This window comes from Electrona antarctica (genome assembly GCF_951216825.1).
Source record: "Electrona antarctica genome assembly, chromosome: 18".
Classification (NCBI taxonomy): Eukaryota; Metazoa; Chordata; class Actinopteri; order Myctophiformes; family Myctophidae; genus Electrona; species Electrona antarctica.
The window spans coordinates 27,240,870-27,254,268 of record NC_136799.1 but is presented as its reverse complement, the minus strand read 5'-3'; the positions used below and the strand labels follow the sequence as shown (position 1 = coordinate 27,254,268).

The 13,399-nt window shown below is 39.9% G+C and overlaps 2 protein-coding genes across 8 annotated transcripts in view; both read left to right on the top strand.

The window, feature by feature from the left end:
* The first annotated feature begins 826 nt into the window (after positions 1 to 826).
* znf770 (zinc finger protein 770) lies at positions 827 to 5,027 on the top strand. Of its 2 annotated transcripts, XM_079527981.1 has the most exons (3): positions 827 to 979; positions 1,313 to 4,425; positions 4,495 to 5,027. In XM_079527981.1, the coding sequence occupies exons 2-3, from the start codon at positions 1,369 to 1,371 to the stop codon at positions 4,861 to 4,863; spliced, it is 3,426 nt and encodes a 1,141-aa protein (XP_079384107.1). In that variant the 5' UTR covers positions 827 to 979; positions 1,313 to 1,368; the 3' UTR covers positions 4,864 to 5,027. The 2 variants fall into 2 exon arrangements, with proteins under 2 accessions (XP_079384107.1, XP_079384106.1); XM_079527980.1 differs by having other exon boundaries at positions 1,313 to 5,027.
* Positions 5,028 to 6,340: 1,313 nt separating this feature from the next.
* aqr (aquarius intron-binding spliceosomal factor) overlaps positions 6,341 to 13,399 on the top strand; it is an 88,647-nt gene continuing 81,588 nt past the window's right edge. For 3 of the 6 annotated variants that reach the window (XM_079528509.1, XM_079528508.1, XM_079528504.1), the window contains exons 1-7: positions 6,372 to 6,526; positions 6,850 to 6,954; positions 7,813 to 7,869; positions 9,550 to 9,590; positions 10,006 to 10,045; positions 10,132 to 10,248; positions 11,420 to 11,563. In XM_079528509.1, coding sequence (XP_079384635.1) covers positions 6,868 to 6,954; positions 7,813 to 7,869; positions 9,550 to 9,590; positions 10,006 to 10,045; positions 10,132 to 10,248; positions 11,420 to 11,563 — 486 coding nt within the window. In that variant the 5' untranslated portion in view covers positions 6,372 to 6,526; positions 6,850 to 6,867. Of the gene's footprint in view, positions 6,527 to 6,568; positions 6,674 to 6,849; positions 6,955 to 7,812; positions 7,870 to 9,549; positions 9,591 to 10,005; positions 10,046 to 10,127; positions 10,249 to 11,419; positions 11,564 to 13,399 lie in introns of those variants that run through there. The other 3 variants (XM_079528505.1, XM_079528507.1, XM_079528506.1) reach the window with 3 other exon arrangements.

The following is a 13,399-nucleotide window of genomic DNA, read 5'->3' as shown; positions in this document are numbered from 1 at the left end:
CCATTGTGCACAGTGTACTGCACTGCAGCCCTTGTCATTGTGGCCTGGCACATGGACTTTAACTGCATGTGTGCTACCTCCTCGAGGCTGATGTGTGTGATTCTTCCTATTCGTGGCAGTAGGCTACAGTATGGGGAACCCATTTCAAATGAATGCTGACTTGGTGCCCTAGACACCTTCAAAAACTGTGGCCTATTTCCCATTATGACTGTGGTTTTGTTTGTTTTCATGTTTTGGAGCCTCTTTGACATGTGTTGTTTTAGTTCCTTCGTGGATTATGAGAGCCACTAGTCATGACTCATGGCCACTCACAACAATGACTTATGTAGTGTAGCCTGTAGCGTGACCACCACCCCACATGCTATTGAGTGGAGTCTGCTGCCCTCGTGTGGTTAATATAAATATTGTCATCTGACACCAATGCAAGAGGCAGTGATTAATTTCCAACTATTATGGATTGCGCCCACTAATGCCCACCCAGATCCATCCTACATGCTTATTTACACATGAACAAATTCATGCAGGCTACCTGAAACTGCTTTGTGTACTTGTTGTTACTTATGTCATATATAAGTCACAACTCACAACAAAGTTCTGCTGTCATTTCAGTGTCATTCTCATGTACACAAGACACATTTAGAGGAATACCCACATTCATTAAAAAAAAGACCATCGTTTTCTTCATTTATGTATATATTTTTGTTAGGTTTAGTCGGGACTGTAAAGACCTTTTGGTGATGGGCCGGCACCCTATGCCCATCCCCATATGGCAGGAACGAACGTAAAAGCCACTTGTCGATGTTTCCAGTCGAACCTTTTAGAAACGACGTACATTCTTGTTGACGTGACGCCAAAAAAGAGCCTTGGAAATTGGAAGCTATGCTTGGTGGAAGACTAGCGATGCAGCTGCTCTTCTCTGAAATGAAGATTATGTTATTGGATTAAATCGGGTCTACTGAGATTATTGGTCGACCGAAGTGTAAGAATTTTAATATACACAAAACGACAGGTAGCCGACTAGCCGTATACGTTTTAGGGGTTAGCCATCGCCATGCTAACACATTAGCAAGTCTGACCTTTGTTGTTTTCGACAACTACACTTACCAACGTTGTTATAAAGCTGTTATAATATTGTTATTATACTGTGCATATATATTTAATGCGTTATATGAGCAATGTCGTGTAAATTGCTACTGTGTGAATAACCTCAACCAGTATAGGCTAAATCTACAGTATGTTACAACACTTAGCATTATTGTACTGTACATATCCATTCTTGCGTTGATATTATGTTTTGTTTGCCTCATCTTAGGTATAATATCACCAACTCATCAACTTGGAAAAAGTTGCATCTGAGCTGATCCAAACATGCACAATTGTTCCATTTGTGCTAAATCGTTCCCCTCACCATATAAGCTCCAGAGACACCATCGCATTCATACTGGACAGAAACCCTTCACCTGCACAATATGTGGAAATGCGTTCAATCAACCTGAGCATTTAAAGTCGCATGCACAGAGAGTCCATCCTTCGAATCCTTCCACCGACAACCTGAATGATGGCCTACAACAGTATCTGCCATCGGGTGCAGATCTTGGTGGTGGTATCAAATATTCAAACGAGAATACTCAGGAAAAGTACAGATATGATGGTGTTCCTGCCACAGCACTGTCTTCCATGGTATCCTTCCCACCTGGACAGAAGAGGGAGATGTCACCACAGGAAACGTGTTCACCTGCACCAGAGATGAAAGACCATTCTGAACCTACGCTGCATGTCAATTATAGCTTAGGTATTCAGAACAATATCACAAATGGTGAATTGGATTCAGTGCCACAAGATAACATTGATTCTTCAACTGTATATAACCCTGTGTGTTATACACACAATGGGTTTACCTGCGAGGTCTGCCTAAAGTCATTTAGTTCATTTCTCCAGCTTCAGATTCACATGCCAGTTCATGATGAATCCTATGGGACAGATGGAGAACCCTTCTCAGAAAAGGGCCATTTAAACAGGCACTCAAAATCACACAAACTTGGCTCTTGTGGAGGCAAAATGACTCTTAGACACCAATGTCCTACCTGTCTAAAAACATTCTGTTCACCATCCAAATTAAAGCGCCATTTTCTCATTCATACTGGTCAGAAACCCTTTTCCTGTAACCTGTGCGGGAAAGCTTTTAGACAGGAGACGCACTTGAAATCCCACTTAAGTGTATCACATAAAGAATTATTTCACCAAATAGAGCCTAAACAGATGTGTGATAGAAATGAAAGCCACAAATCTAGTTTTCACACTGACTGTGTAACTGCTGATTTAGGACCCCAGTCATCAGTTCTACAGCATGACTCCAGTCAAGACAATCCAGGGAATTCATCAGAAGAATTGGAGCTACAGTGCAAAATAAGCCTTAGTGCTCCACAAGACCTGGGCATTTCCAAAATCAAGTCGGAAGCAACTTCTGAACCCCAAAAGTATGTAAATGACAAAATCCAACAGCAGAATGTTGTTTGCTGTGAGACATTAAATACACCAGTTGTATGTGAGCAGGGATATTTGACACATAAAGAACTGAAGCCCTTTCGTTGTGCTACGTGCAGCAGATCATTTCGCCTGGAACTTAATTTAATTCGTCACCAAATCTGTCATACGAAAACTTGTATGAATTCTGAACCAATAATTTCTTCTCCTGAAGCCAACTATGCAAGTCCTGTTGACCTCAACATTATTGTTAAACAGGAGACATGGAGTGAAAATATTAGTAATAATGAAGATCTTCGAGAAACTGTGAGTGTATCACCAGACCAGAATATCAGGAGAGATCAATCCAAAACCCCACATCAGAGAATAAAGAACAAATTGCATCAGTGCTATGCATGCTCTAAATGCTTTCCGTCTCTGTCAAAACTGCAACGGCATATGTTGACTCATACCGGACAAAAACCCTTTGATTGCCAGACATGTGGAAAAAGCTTCCGCCAGAAAACACACTTGAGGGTCCATTACCGTACACACCTGTGGTCCAGATATCACAAACAACGATCACTGTACATTAGCCGTCCTCCATCTCGTCTACCTGGATGCAGTACAAGGCCATCAGCTGATGTCCAAGAAGTGTTAATTCAAAGTAACAATTTCAAAAAAGTCAATGCGAGCCATAAATCAGTGTCAGACATTGACTTATTGTCAGAAAATCGGCTTGGTCAGACCAGTTCGCTGTTAAGTGTGTCATCAGTCATTAGTAGGGAGCCACATATTTTACCATCTACAAAGAAAAATGAGGCCCTGCACTCAAGTATGGTTACTAAAATGACTGTTAAGGAGAGGCAGACTCTTAAACATTTACACAGTAGAAACCAAATCCAACACAAGTGTCTGCGGTGTTTCAAGTGCTTTCCTTCTCCTTCCAAACTGCAAAGGCATGAAATGGTCCATACAGGCTTGAAACCATTCCAGTGTCTTGTGTGTGGTAAAATGTTTAGGCAGGCTGTGCATCTGAAAGGCCATGAAAGAACTCATTTTAACTGGAGATACCCTAAGACAGTTCAGCAACAAGGGACAACCACCAACATGAAAGAAAGGAGTCAACAACTGCCCTACCCTAGAATCAGAGTCTATGTTCCACCACAGAAAAAACATTTGAAAACGGTACGTTCAGGATATGCACAACACAATTCAGGCATTCAAAGGGAATGTGAGCAGAATCCTCCCAAGACTGAAGAGTCCATTACAAAATGTCAAAATTTGATGACCAGGTTCAAACACAAAAGATCTTGTGATAAGAGGAAATTACACGTGTGCAGGATGTGCCGTAAGAACTTTGTTTCTCCATACAAGCTGTCCAGACACTTGCTCACTCACTATGGGATTAAGCCATACAAATGCAGTTTGTGTGATAAAACCTTCAGACAGCTCGTCCATTTGAAAGTTCATGAGCGCAGTCGTGTGCACAAAATGGCAATAGATCATATCCAAGAAAAGGTAACTGGGGCCAATCCCCAGGATGGATACCTTGATAATGTCCAAGCACCTGAAACTGTTATCACTGCTCAGCTTATTGGTTATGAAGGAGAGACCGTGGCAGAGCATCCTCAGTCATGGTATACTAGTTCTGGCCATTACATTATCAATGACGATTTGTCTCCTGTTTCTGAAGGGCTGGCAGTGCCATCAGCAGATTTTCTAGAGCTGAATATGGAAGATGATTGTGAGCAAAGGGCTGAACATAATCAGACTACCGGTATGCCATTTGACCAGTCATCATTTGCCTCTGAGCTTAGCTCTGAAATACAGAGACTGGTCCAAAATCAAGAGTCGACAGGTTTAACTTCTTCACAGCAGGGGATGAGGGATGATATAGACTGTAGCCTAGGAACAGAATTTCAAGCCACTGGAATTCCAGCTAACTCAGACAGTCATAAGGTGTTGAGTGAGGGACGTGGCAATGGTGTGCTCCGGCTGGACTCACCAGCTAACTCAGACAGTCATAAGGTGTTCAGTGAGGGACGTGGCAATGGTGTGCTCCGGCTGGACTCACCAGATGTGCTCCGGCTGGACTCACCAGATGATTACTGGTGCAAGCCACTCGGCATGTTGCAGTGTGACAAATGTTCTGAGAGTTTTGAGACAGAGCAGGATGTTCAGCATCATAAATGCAAAGCTGAAAGTCACAATAAAACAGCTCAGCCAGTCCCAAAATATTGCTGTGAGGTGTGCTTGAAGACCTTTGGGAGTCCTTGGAAACTTGAAAGACATTATGTTATCCACACAGGCCAGAGGCCCTTCAAGTGTAACATTTGTAGCAAAACATTCACGCAAACAGCACATCTCAGAAGCCACCAACGGACGCATAGTCCGTGAAAACGATGTCTTTCCTTCCATATTATGGAGCATGATATTTTATGATTATGTACATTTTTTAAATGTTTAATTATGCACAACTGTTTAAAAAAATACATTTATTGTGAGTTTGTTGAATTTTATTAAGTGATATTTTATTTAATAAAGGAGCTTATTTAACTCTATTTAAAATGTATTTTTTGCATTGTTTTTTGATTGATTGATTGAATACTTTATTAGTTTGCAAAAAAGGTAGCCTACACAGGTACAGATTTATTAGCCTGGGCAGCATTCCATTTCGTGTTATGATCCGGTTGGGAGCGGATGGTAACTTTCGTCATGTAATGATCATGTAATGATCATGTCAATGATTTGTAGTAGGCTGGCAGGGAAACCACAAGGCAAAAGGTGGAAAGCCTGGTGCTGCAAGGGTAAAGATTAATACAAAAGGATGCTAAAAGGATAACCCAAAAAATCCAAGGGCTTATTTCCATTGAGGTCCTGACCTGTGTATTCAATTCATCGAGATCGAGACATTTAAAGACAAACAATAATATTGATTTTAATTCCTAGTCCACAATTATAAGTTTCATCATAGTTCGTTTTCACTCCAAGATTTCTTTGGTGGAAATAAAGTGTGAAATAGCTCTATATTGTGATGGTACTCATTGCTATAGTAGGCATATAGAGTGTTCAGTAACAGGAGTCTCCATGTCTCTTTTTATTAAAAAGAAAATGCATTTTCAGAAAATGAAAATGGGATAGCAATTTTATCTAATCAGGAGAGAGAACGCAGTCAGGATACAGATTAAACAATTGGAATTGTAAGTAAATGGTAAATGGTGCATTTATATATCGCCTTTATCCAAGGCGCTTTACATAGATTGTGCATTACATTCACCCATTCACACGCACATTCATACACCGAATGCAGCAGAAGCCATGCAAGGTACCAACCAGCACATCGGGAGCAATTTGGGGTTCAGTGTCTTGCCCAAGGACACTTAGACAGGAGGAGCCGGGATTCGAACCGCCGACCCATGGATCATTGGACGACCTGCTCTACCTCTTGAGCCACAGTCGCCCCAGTGATGACAAAGAAAGAAATTAGCTTATTTTGGTTTAAAAGAAATGAGCAGACAAAATTGGAACTGGAACACTAAAATTAAGCTCATATACCCTGTAGCTACTCTCCTGACTGGCTGAAATGTCGTCACCTACCTGAAAATGTATTTTCTGTTAATTAAAGAGCTGGAGAGACAGGGAGACCCCTGTTACTGAACAAACACTTGATATAGGCCTACTATCAGAATATAGTGATTTAACCTTTTAACAAAAATCTTTTTGTTTTAGCCAAAACATATCTCTACCTCTACCTTTATTTTTTTTAGTCGATTTTTTTACTAGATATATTCATCATAGTCACAATTTACATCATATACCGAGTCACTCACAATTTACGTCATTAATGTATTTCGTATTTTGATCACTGCGTAATCAAGTAGGAACCACTGAGGCTAGGAACCAAAGACATGCATGTGTGTAGGTGGGGGGGGACATGCTTCCGGACGTACGTATACAGGAAGTGAGTCGCATTCAAGTCGTTCGCTCTCTGTACATGCGTAGCAACCAGAAAGCCCAGAAAGAGTTATTTGAACTGATGCTGTAACGAATAAACGTAAAGGTTTGTGATGTCGTTGTATTCGACTTACCCGCTTGGCTCTATTTTTTTTAACCACCAAACGTGATTTACTCATTTTAGCATCCATAGCTATTCTCTTAAGTGCTAGCACGCTAACGTTAGCCAATATAAACACATCAGCGTCACATGGTAATGCTCGTTACATTGTTGTCAGATTATATTCACCAACATATCCCATTCGGTAGATTTATGTTGTTTTAGACTCAAGTCCTGTTTCTCTTTTTCCAAATACTTTTTAACCTAGTTGTTTAGAAATATAGCTATATACCGAGCTTCATTATGGTGTTTGCCTCTTTTCTGGACAGTGAACCTTGTAGCTGTTCATGAGAGTGGTCATGGAGAACCAAACCCCTGCCAAGAAAGCTGCTGCACCCTCTGTCTCTCAGATTAATGCAGAATATGTGACGCAGGTAAATGTTAACTGTGACTGAACTGTCAGGTGTCGGATCTCGGAACAATAACATTACTTTGATTCAAGATTCTTATGCTCAGTTCAGTGAGCATCTTACTTATTTAAATGTGTGATTCAAGATTCTTATGATCGGTTCAGTGCCAGCATCTTACTTATTTAAATGTGAGGGACTGAGATAATGAACGACTCCATCCTAGCCGCAATTTGCAACTCAAGAGTTGCAATACCCTCCATTGACTCCCCATTCATCCAATTTGCCTTTGCGATCTGCTGTATTAAACGACGTTAAACTCACCAACATTGCAGCTCTGGGCCAAGCTCGAATTATCCTCTTTCAATCTGCCGAGCTTTTGTTTCATAAAAATCCACCGTAGACATGTTATGAGCTACTTTCTGTCAATAAATTCTGTGCATGTGATTCTTTTTCTAAGTGTTGCAGTTTGGAAGCATTCGTTTTTTTTAACGGGTCGCACTGCTGCCTCCTGCATTATGTGCAAATTTAAAACCGGTGGTACGCAGGGCCGTTTATAGTGACTTTGACGAGTGCTTCCAAACTCCAACAATTTGGATCAGTAGGGATTCAATGGAGGGTATTGCAACTCTAGATTCATCCCATTATAAAAAAATCTAGAGTTGCAAATTGCGGCTAACTCCATCCATCTGCAATCATTTTATCCATCGTATTATATTATATTATAGTTATGTACAGTAAGCCTATATTGAGCACCCTTATTACCTTGCTGAAGTGATAGCAATATGATAATGCATCTGTGTACAGCACAGTGAACATGTGGCAATTGATAATAATTGTGTCTTATGTATTTATTATCCCGTGTCTCTCTGTCTCTTGTTATAGTTGGCTAATAAATACTGGGCCCCCCATGCCAAGAATAAACTGCCTTTTGACCCAAGGGTAAGTCTTTTGTGTTGTTGAGCAGCAGACACCTGTTTATTTTTGTTTCCTAATGTAAAAGTTTACACCAAATAGCCTGCCCATTCATTTAGAAATCAATTACCTCTTGTGCTTGGGAGCCTTTTGCATGGCTCTGTAATGCTTAATTTATACTGTCATACAATGGTGTTCTGTGCCACAAATAGCAGATCTGATATTTAGTTGGTTTTCTTACTGTTAAGTTAGCTCTGGTCCATAGCCTCAAGCCGTTGGATCTTGGCTATGGGACTCAATGTATTGCCCTCGCATGAAATGCAGACCAGCCTCTCGTGCTAAAATAAAAAGATCGATTTCGCTACTCACCAAAACAAAGACGGATTGCGCACTCCGAGCCCCCCACCACACATATAAAATGCACTTTTTGTCCAGAAAAGGATATTTTTTTCCACCAGAAGAAAAAAACTCTTAGTTATTCCACTCCACTGCACCCTCTACAGATGTTGCCAAGAGAATATCCCATTGACCAGATTTTTCCTTCCAGTCTGCATTTCATGCGAGGGCAATACATTGAGTTTAAAACAAGAGGGTTGCGCACATTCAGTCCCTCGCTGGTGCTGGACAAAGGTTGATACAATGTAGAAGAAGAAGTCCGCACAACAGCTTAGCTCCACTGTGTTTTATTTAGTTTAAAACATTGACGGCCCCGACGGTTAAGCTCAACCGTCCGGGCACCTAGGCTGCCGAGCCAGCCTGACGGTGTGCCGATCCCGGCGTTTTTTGCCGCGTGTCACTCCCCATCTCTCCCAATTTCCTGTCTACTTTGAAATCTACCAATATAGGCATAAAAGCCCCAAAACTCTTTAAAAAAAACATCAACATACAATAATAACATCATTATTGTATGTCAGTGTTTTAAACTAAATAAAACACTGCAGCTGAGCTGTTGTGCGGACTACTTCTTCTACAATACATTGAGAGTCCCATAGCTAAGAGCCAACGGCTATGTTAAATAAGTACTATATAAATCAGGCTTAACCTTAATGCACGTGGGGCACAAGTATGATGTACGTATGCGTGCAGAGCGTGTGCACACACACACACACACACACACACACACACACACACACACACACACACACACACACACACACACACACACACACACACACACACACACACACACGTGTGGGTGGGTGTGCATACTGTATATATGCTCATATTATCCTCATCATGCATTGCTTGCACTGAACACTTTGTTCTTCTCATATATTATTACTATTTATCCTATTTATTTATTACTCTGTATACATTACTGTACATACTGTACATTTTTTCTGTATTTATTCTTTCATTTACTGCATTACTGTACTGCTCTTCATTTCATTGTCAAAGTATTTGTATACTATGTGCAGTGACAATACATTGAATCTAATCTAATATATATATATATATTACACACACACACCCCGACAAAAAATAAGTTCTAGGGGAAACAGCGTTCTCACATTGTCACATCTAGTTCAGGTGGTGGCTTGAGAATTCTGATTCTGTGAATCAGAATGTTTTCGGTGGCTAAGTCAGTTTGCACTTGTTAGAATGTGTACTGTAACAAATATACCTAATTATGTTCTGGTTTTAACAATGTGTTCCATATATGCCATAAGGCAGCATAAGTGTTTAAATTCTTTCTAATCTTTTTAGGTGTTGGAAGATGTTTATGAAAGGGAGATTCTTAAGTCCAAGTAAGGAAATTTAACCTCTTTGATTTGTGCTGCTCAGTCATAATATCCTGAAGTCCCATTGACAGATGTCCAGCGCTTTTTTACATTGCGTTTTCAAATGATGCAGAAAATAATGTCATTGTAATTTGAGCCCTTGTTTTTGTTATATGACAAATTATAGCTGTTAATATCTCAACTGTTAATGTTAAACACTATGATTCTCAGAGATTTGCTATGTTGAACAAAATGGTAAATCATAAGCAAATCATCAGCCTTGTTTGCTCGTTTTCTTAATTTATCTACAACCTAATCAAATTGGTGTTGGAAATCTATGGCGGAGGTAACTTCTGTGTTACACTAGAAAATGTCAACATTTGTAGCATTTTATTGCTTATCTTAGAGACTTCTCTCATAAGTTTTGTTTTTATATTTTCAGGTTCGCCATAAGAAAAATCATGCTGCTTGAATTCAGGCATGTTGTTTGACACCTTCACTTTAATTCAGTAGCATATACCACAACTTTGTTTACAGATACTAATTATATATTTTGCCTTTCAGCCAGTATCTTGAGAACTTTCTTTGGGTGAACTACACTCCCCAGGTGTCAAGCAATGCTTACCTCATGTCTATCTCCTGCATTGTCAATGAGAAATTCAGAGAGAACGTCCCTGCCTGGGAGGTAAGAAATGCTGGCTGATTTTGGAATTTAGACTAGTTCCTGATTATCTGGTGACTGACCTCACACTTTCCCCATTAAGTTTAAAAGGGATGCAAATCCTACTAGTTCAACAGTTGCACAGTGCCGTTGGTGGGTGGGTCATAATAATAATAATAATAATAATAAATAAAACTTTATTTGTATAGCACCTTTCATGACATGAAATGCAGCTCAAAGTGCTTTACAGAGCAATGGAGAAAGAAAGAAAAGAAAAGCAAGGCATAAACATTAAAACAAATAGTAGCAGTAATGCAATACAGTGAGGACATCAATAACAAAAAAATGAAAAGATCAATTAAAAGCAAGAGTGTAGAAGTATGTCTTGAGCTGTGCTTTAAAAATGTCTTCAGAGGCTGCCTGTCGAAGGTACAGTGGGAGTTTGTTCCACGGCGTCGGCCCGTAGAAGCAAAAATCTGCTTCCCCGTATTTTTTAGTTGCCATTTCTTTAGGCAAAGCGAGCAGGCCAGCAGTGGAAGACCTTAGGGGGAGGTTTGGAACATATTTAGGCAGGCAGTCATGTAGGTAGGAAGGTGCGAGACCATTGAGAGCTTTATAATTTTACAAGTAAAATAATTTAAAAATCAATCCTAAAAACAACCGGAAGCCAGTGCAGTGCAGTGCAGTGCATTGCATTGCATTGCAGTAATCAAGCCAAGAAAAAAAACAAAGGCGTGGATTAGCGTTTTTGCATCGTCCAATGACAAATAGGCTCTGATTCGTGCAATATTTCTAAGGTGAAAAAAGGCAATCTTGGTAACATGATTAATGTGTGAATTAAAATTCAATTCAGAATCAATAATGACCCCCACGTTCTTTACTGTACTGTTACTTTCTACAGTCAGGTTGCCAAGTCTGCTTATTATTGATTCTTTCTGCTCACTAGAACCGATTATGAGAACTTCTGTCTAATGCTCACAAAACTGTGATGAACTCTTTGGCTACATAAATAGATGGTGCAGCTGTAGAAACTCTGCATTAGACTCACTGAAGAAGCTGAAATGTGGAAGAGTGGATTGATGTTTTCACAGATAGATTTAATATAAATGTGGATAAGTCTCTGTTGAGATACATGATCAGGAAGGCATAAGCAAATTGATGGTTTGCAATTTTCTCCTGTCTGTGGAAATCTCAGGTTTTCAAGAAGGAGCCCAGACATTTCCCATTCTTCTTCAAATGTGTGATGGAGGCTGTGCTTGCACAAGGAGACAAGTCTGGCTTGACTCTTAAGGAGCAGACAGTCCTGCTGGTCTTCCTGGACCACTGTTTCAACAGTCTGGTATGTGCACGCAAACTACAACCTATAATAATAATAACAGAAAAGTGCTATAAACATTGTATGTATTATTATAATAATATAATTATAATACATAACATTTCTGAGTACTTAAAGTCGCTTTACAGAACAAAATATTAAACAACTTTATTAGGAAAAAACTGTTAAACGTTTTAAAGCCATAGAAGTAGAACAGTCACATATTATGAACTCATTTTTTATTTATAAAGTGGTTTAACACATATCACTTTCCTTAAAAATATAAATGTCTTAGCATTCTATTAAATTGTAAACCAAAATAAGTAAATGGTATAGGCCTAGCCAACCTATTGTACTTACCTATTGGAAGCGTATCGGTCGATATTTGCCCTTATCGGTCAATACCGGTATCGGCAAATAAATCTGACATTAACCGATGACAGTTTTTTCTCATAATGAATTTGTTTCCCTTGCACAAAAGGGAAAATAACGTCAAAACATTATCGGCTATCGGCTGAAATTGTTAATTTGAACATCGGTATCGGCCAAGAATTTCAATATCGGTGCATCCCTAAAATGTAATGAACATAAATCCTTAAGAAGTGCATAAAACTGCATGCTGTCTATAATATACAAAAACCAAATGATGATGTGAATCCTCGTCACATGGCGGTGACTCACACTTAAAATAGCTCTTATATCTCATCACTCACAACGCAATGTGATGTGAACTTGTAGATCTGTTGAGTGCTTGCACGTTGTTTGCTCATAGTTCCACTATCTTTAATTGTGTTGTGTGTAGATCAGTACACTGTTGTTAAATTTACAATATTTGTCCGGATGTCCGCTTTCAAAGTACCGTGAGTTTTTAATTACTTGCGTTTCCCTACCTCCCATTTATCTCATAGTGTTAAACTAGCATGTTTGTGCACAGTTCAATCCGTTGTAAGTCATGATTGTTTGGACTTTGTTTGTAATGCAATCTTTTCCAAAATCAATCCGCACTTTAAAATGTATTACAACACAATTATAACACACACTGTTATTTAGTGTTGGATATCTCAAGCAAGATTCTAGTGTTGTGGCTTCAACAATGGAACAAATCAATCATGGTATGCTTTGGAAAATGGTTGGCACAATGGTTCATTAAGTTTAACATAGTTTTTGTGAGGTTAGGTTAAGGATGGAGGGCGTTTAGAGTGCCGTTTATAAATTGTGTCCAAGTAGCTCAGTCGGTAGAGCTCTCGCCTTTGGACCACAAATTCATGGGTTCGATCCCGGGCACCGCCAACTCAGCGAATGAGTAGCACGGCTTGGTGCAGCAAGTCGTGCGGGAAGTACTGGGAGCTGATGGTAGGTGTGGCGCTCCACCTCAGCAGTCTAGCGCATTGTAACGGGGATAGACTCCCGCTTGTTACCGGCTGATACCGACAATAAGCCACTCCCGACCTACTACTACTTCTTCTTTACAAATGCTGTCCAACCGCTGAAAAGCCACTGCCTTGTGGAAATTCCCTTTTCCTTCCCCTCTCAAGATAAGGTTACAAATAACAGTAATTCTTTTTTGCATCCTCAAGGTGGCAGTGTTGGACTAGACTGTGTGCCTTGGGCCAGTTTTATGCACATCTGTAGTCTCCACAGCCGCATTAAACCACAGGGAGCCACTGCGGATATCTAACTCTGAAATCTGCTGTGATAGCCCATTGCACTTTGATTGTATCCGATAGAACTCTCTAAATATTTTAGTTGCAGGCTTTTATTAAGGGCTGGTGGAGTGCAATAAAAATCTGTCATAAACAATACTTTTGACAAGTCTCCCCTCTCTTGCTCTCTCTTGCTCATGCCGTCCATCTTCCTCCC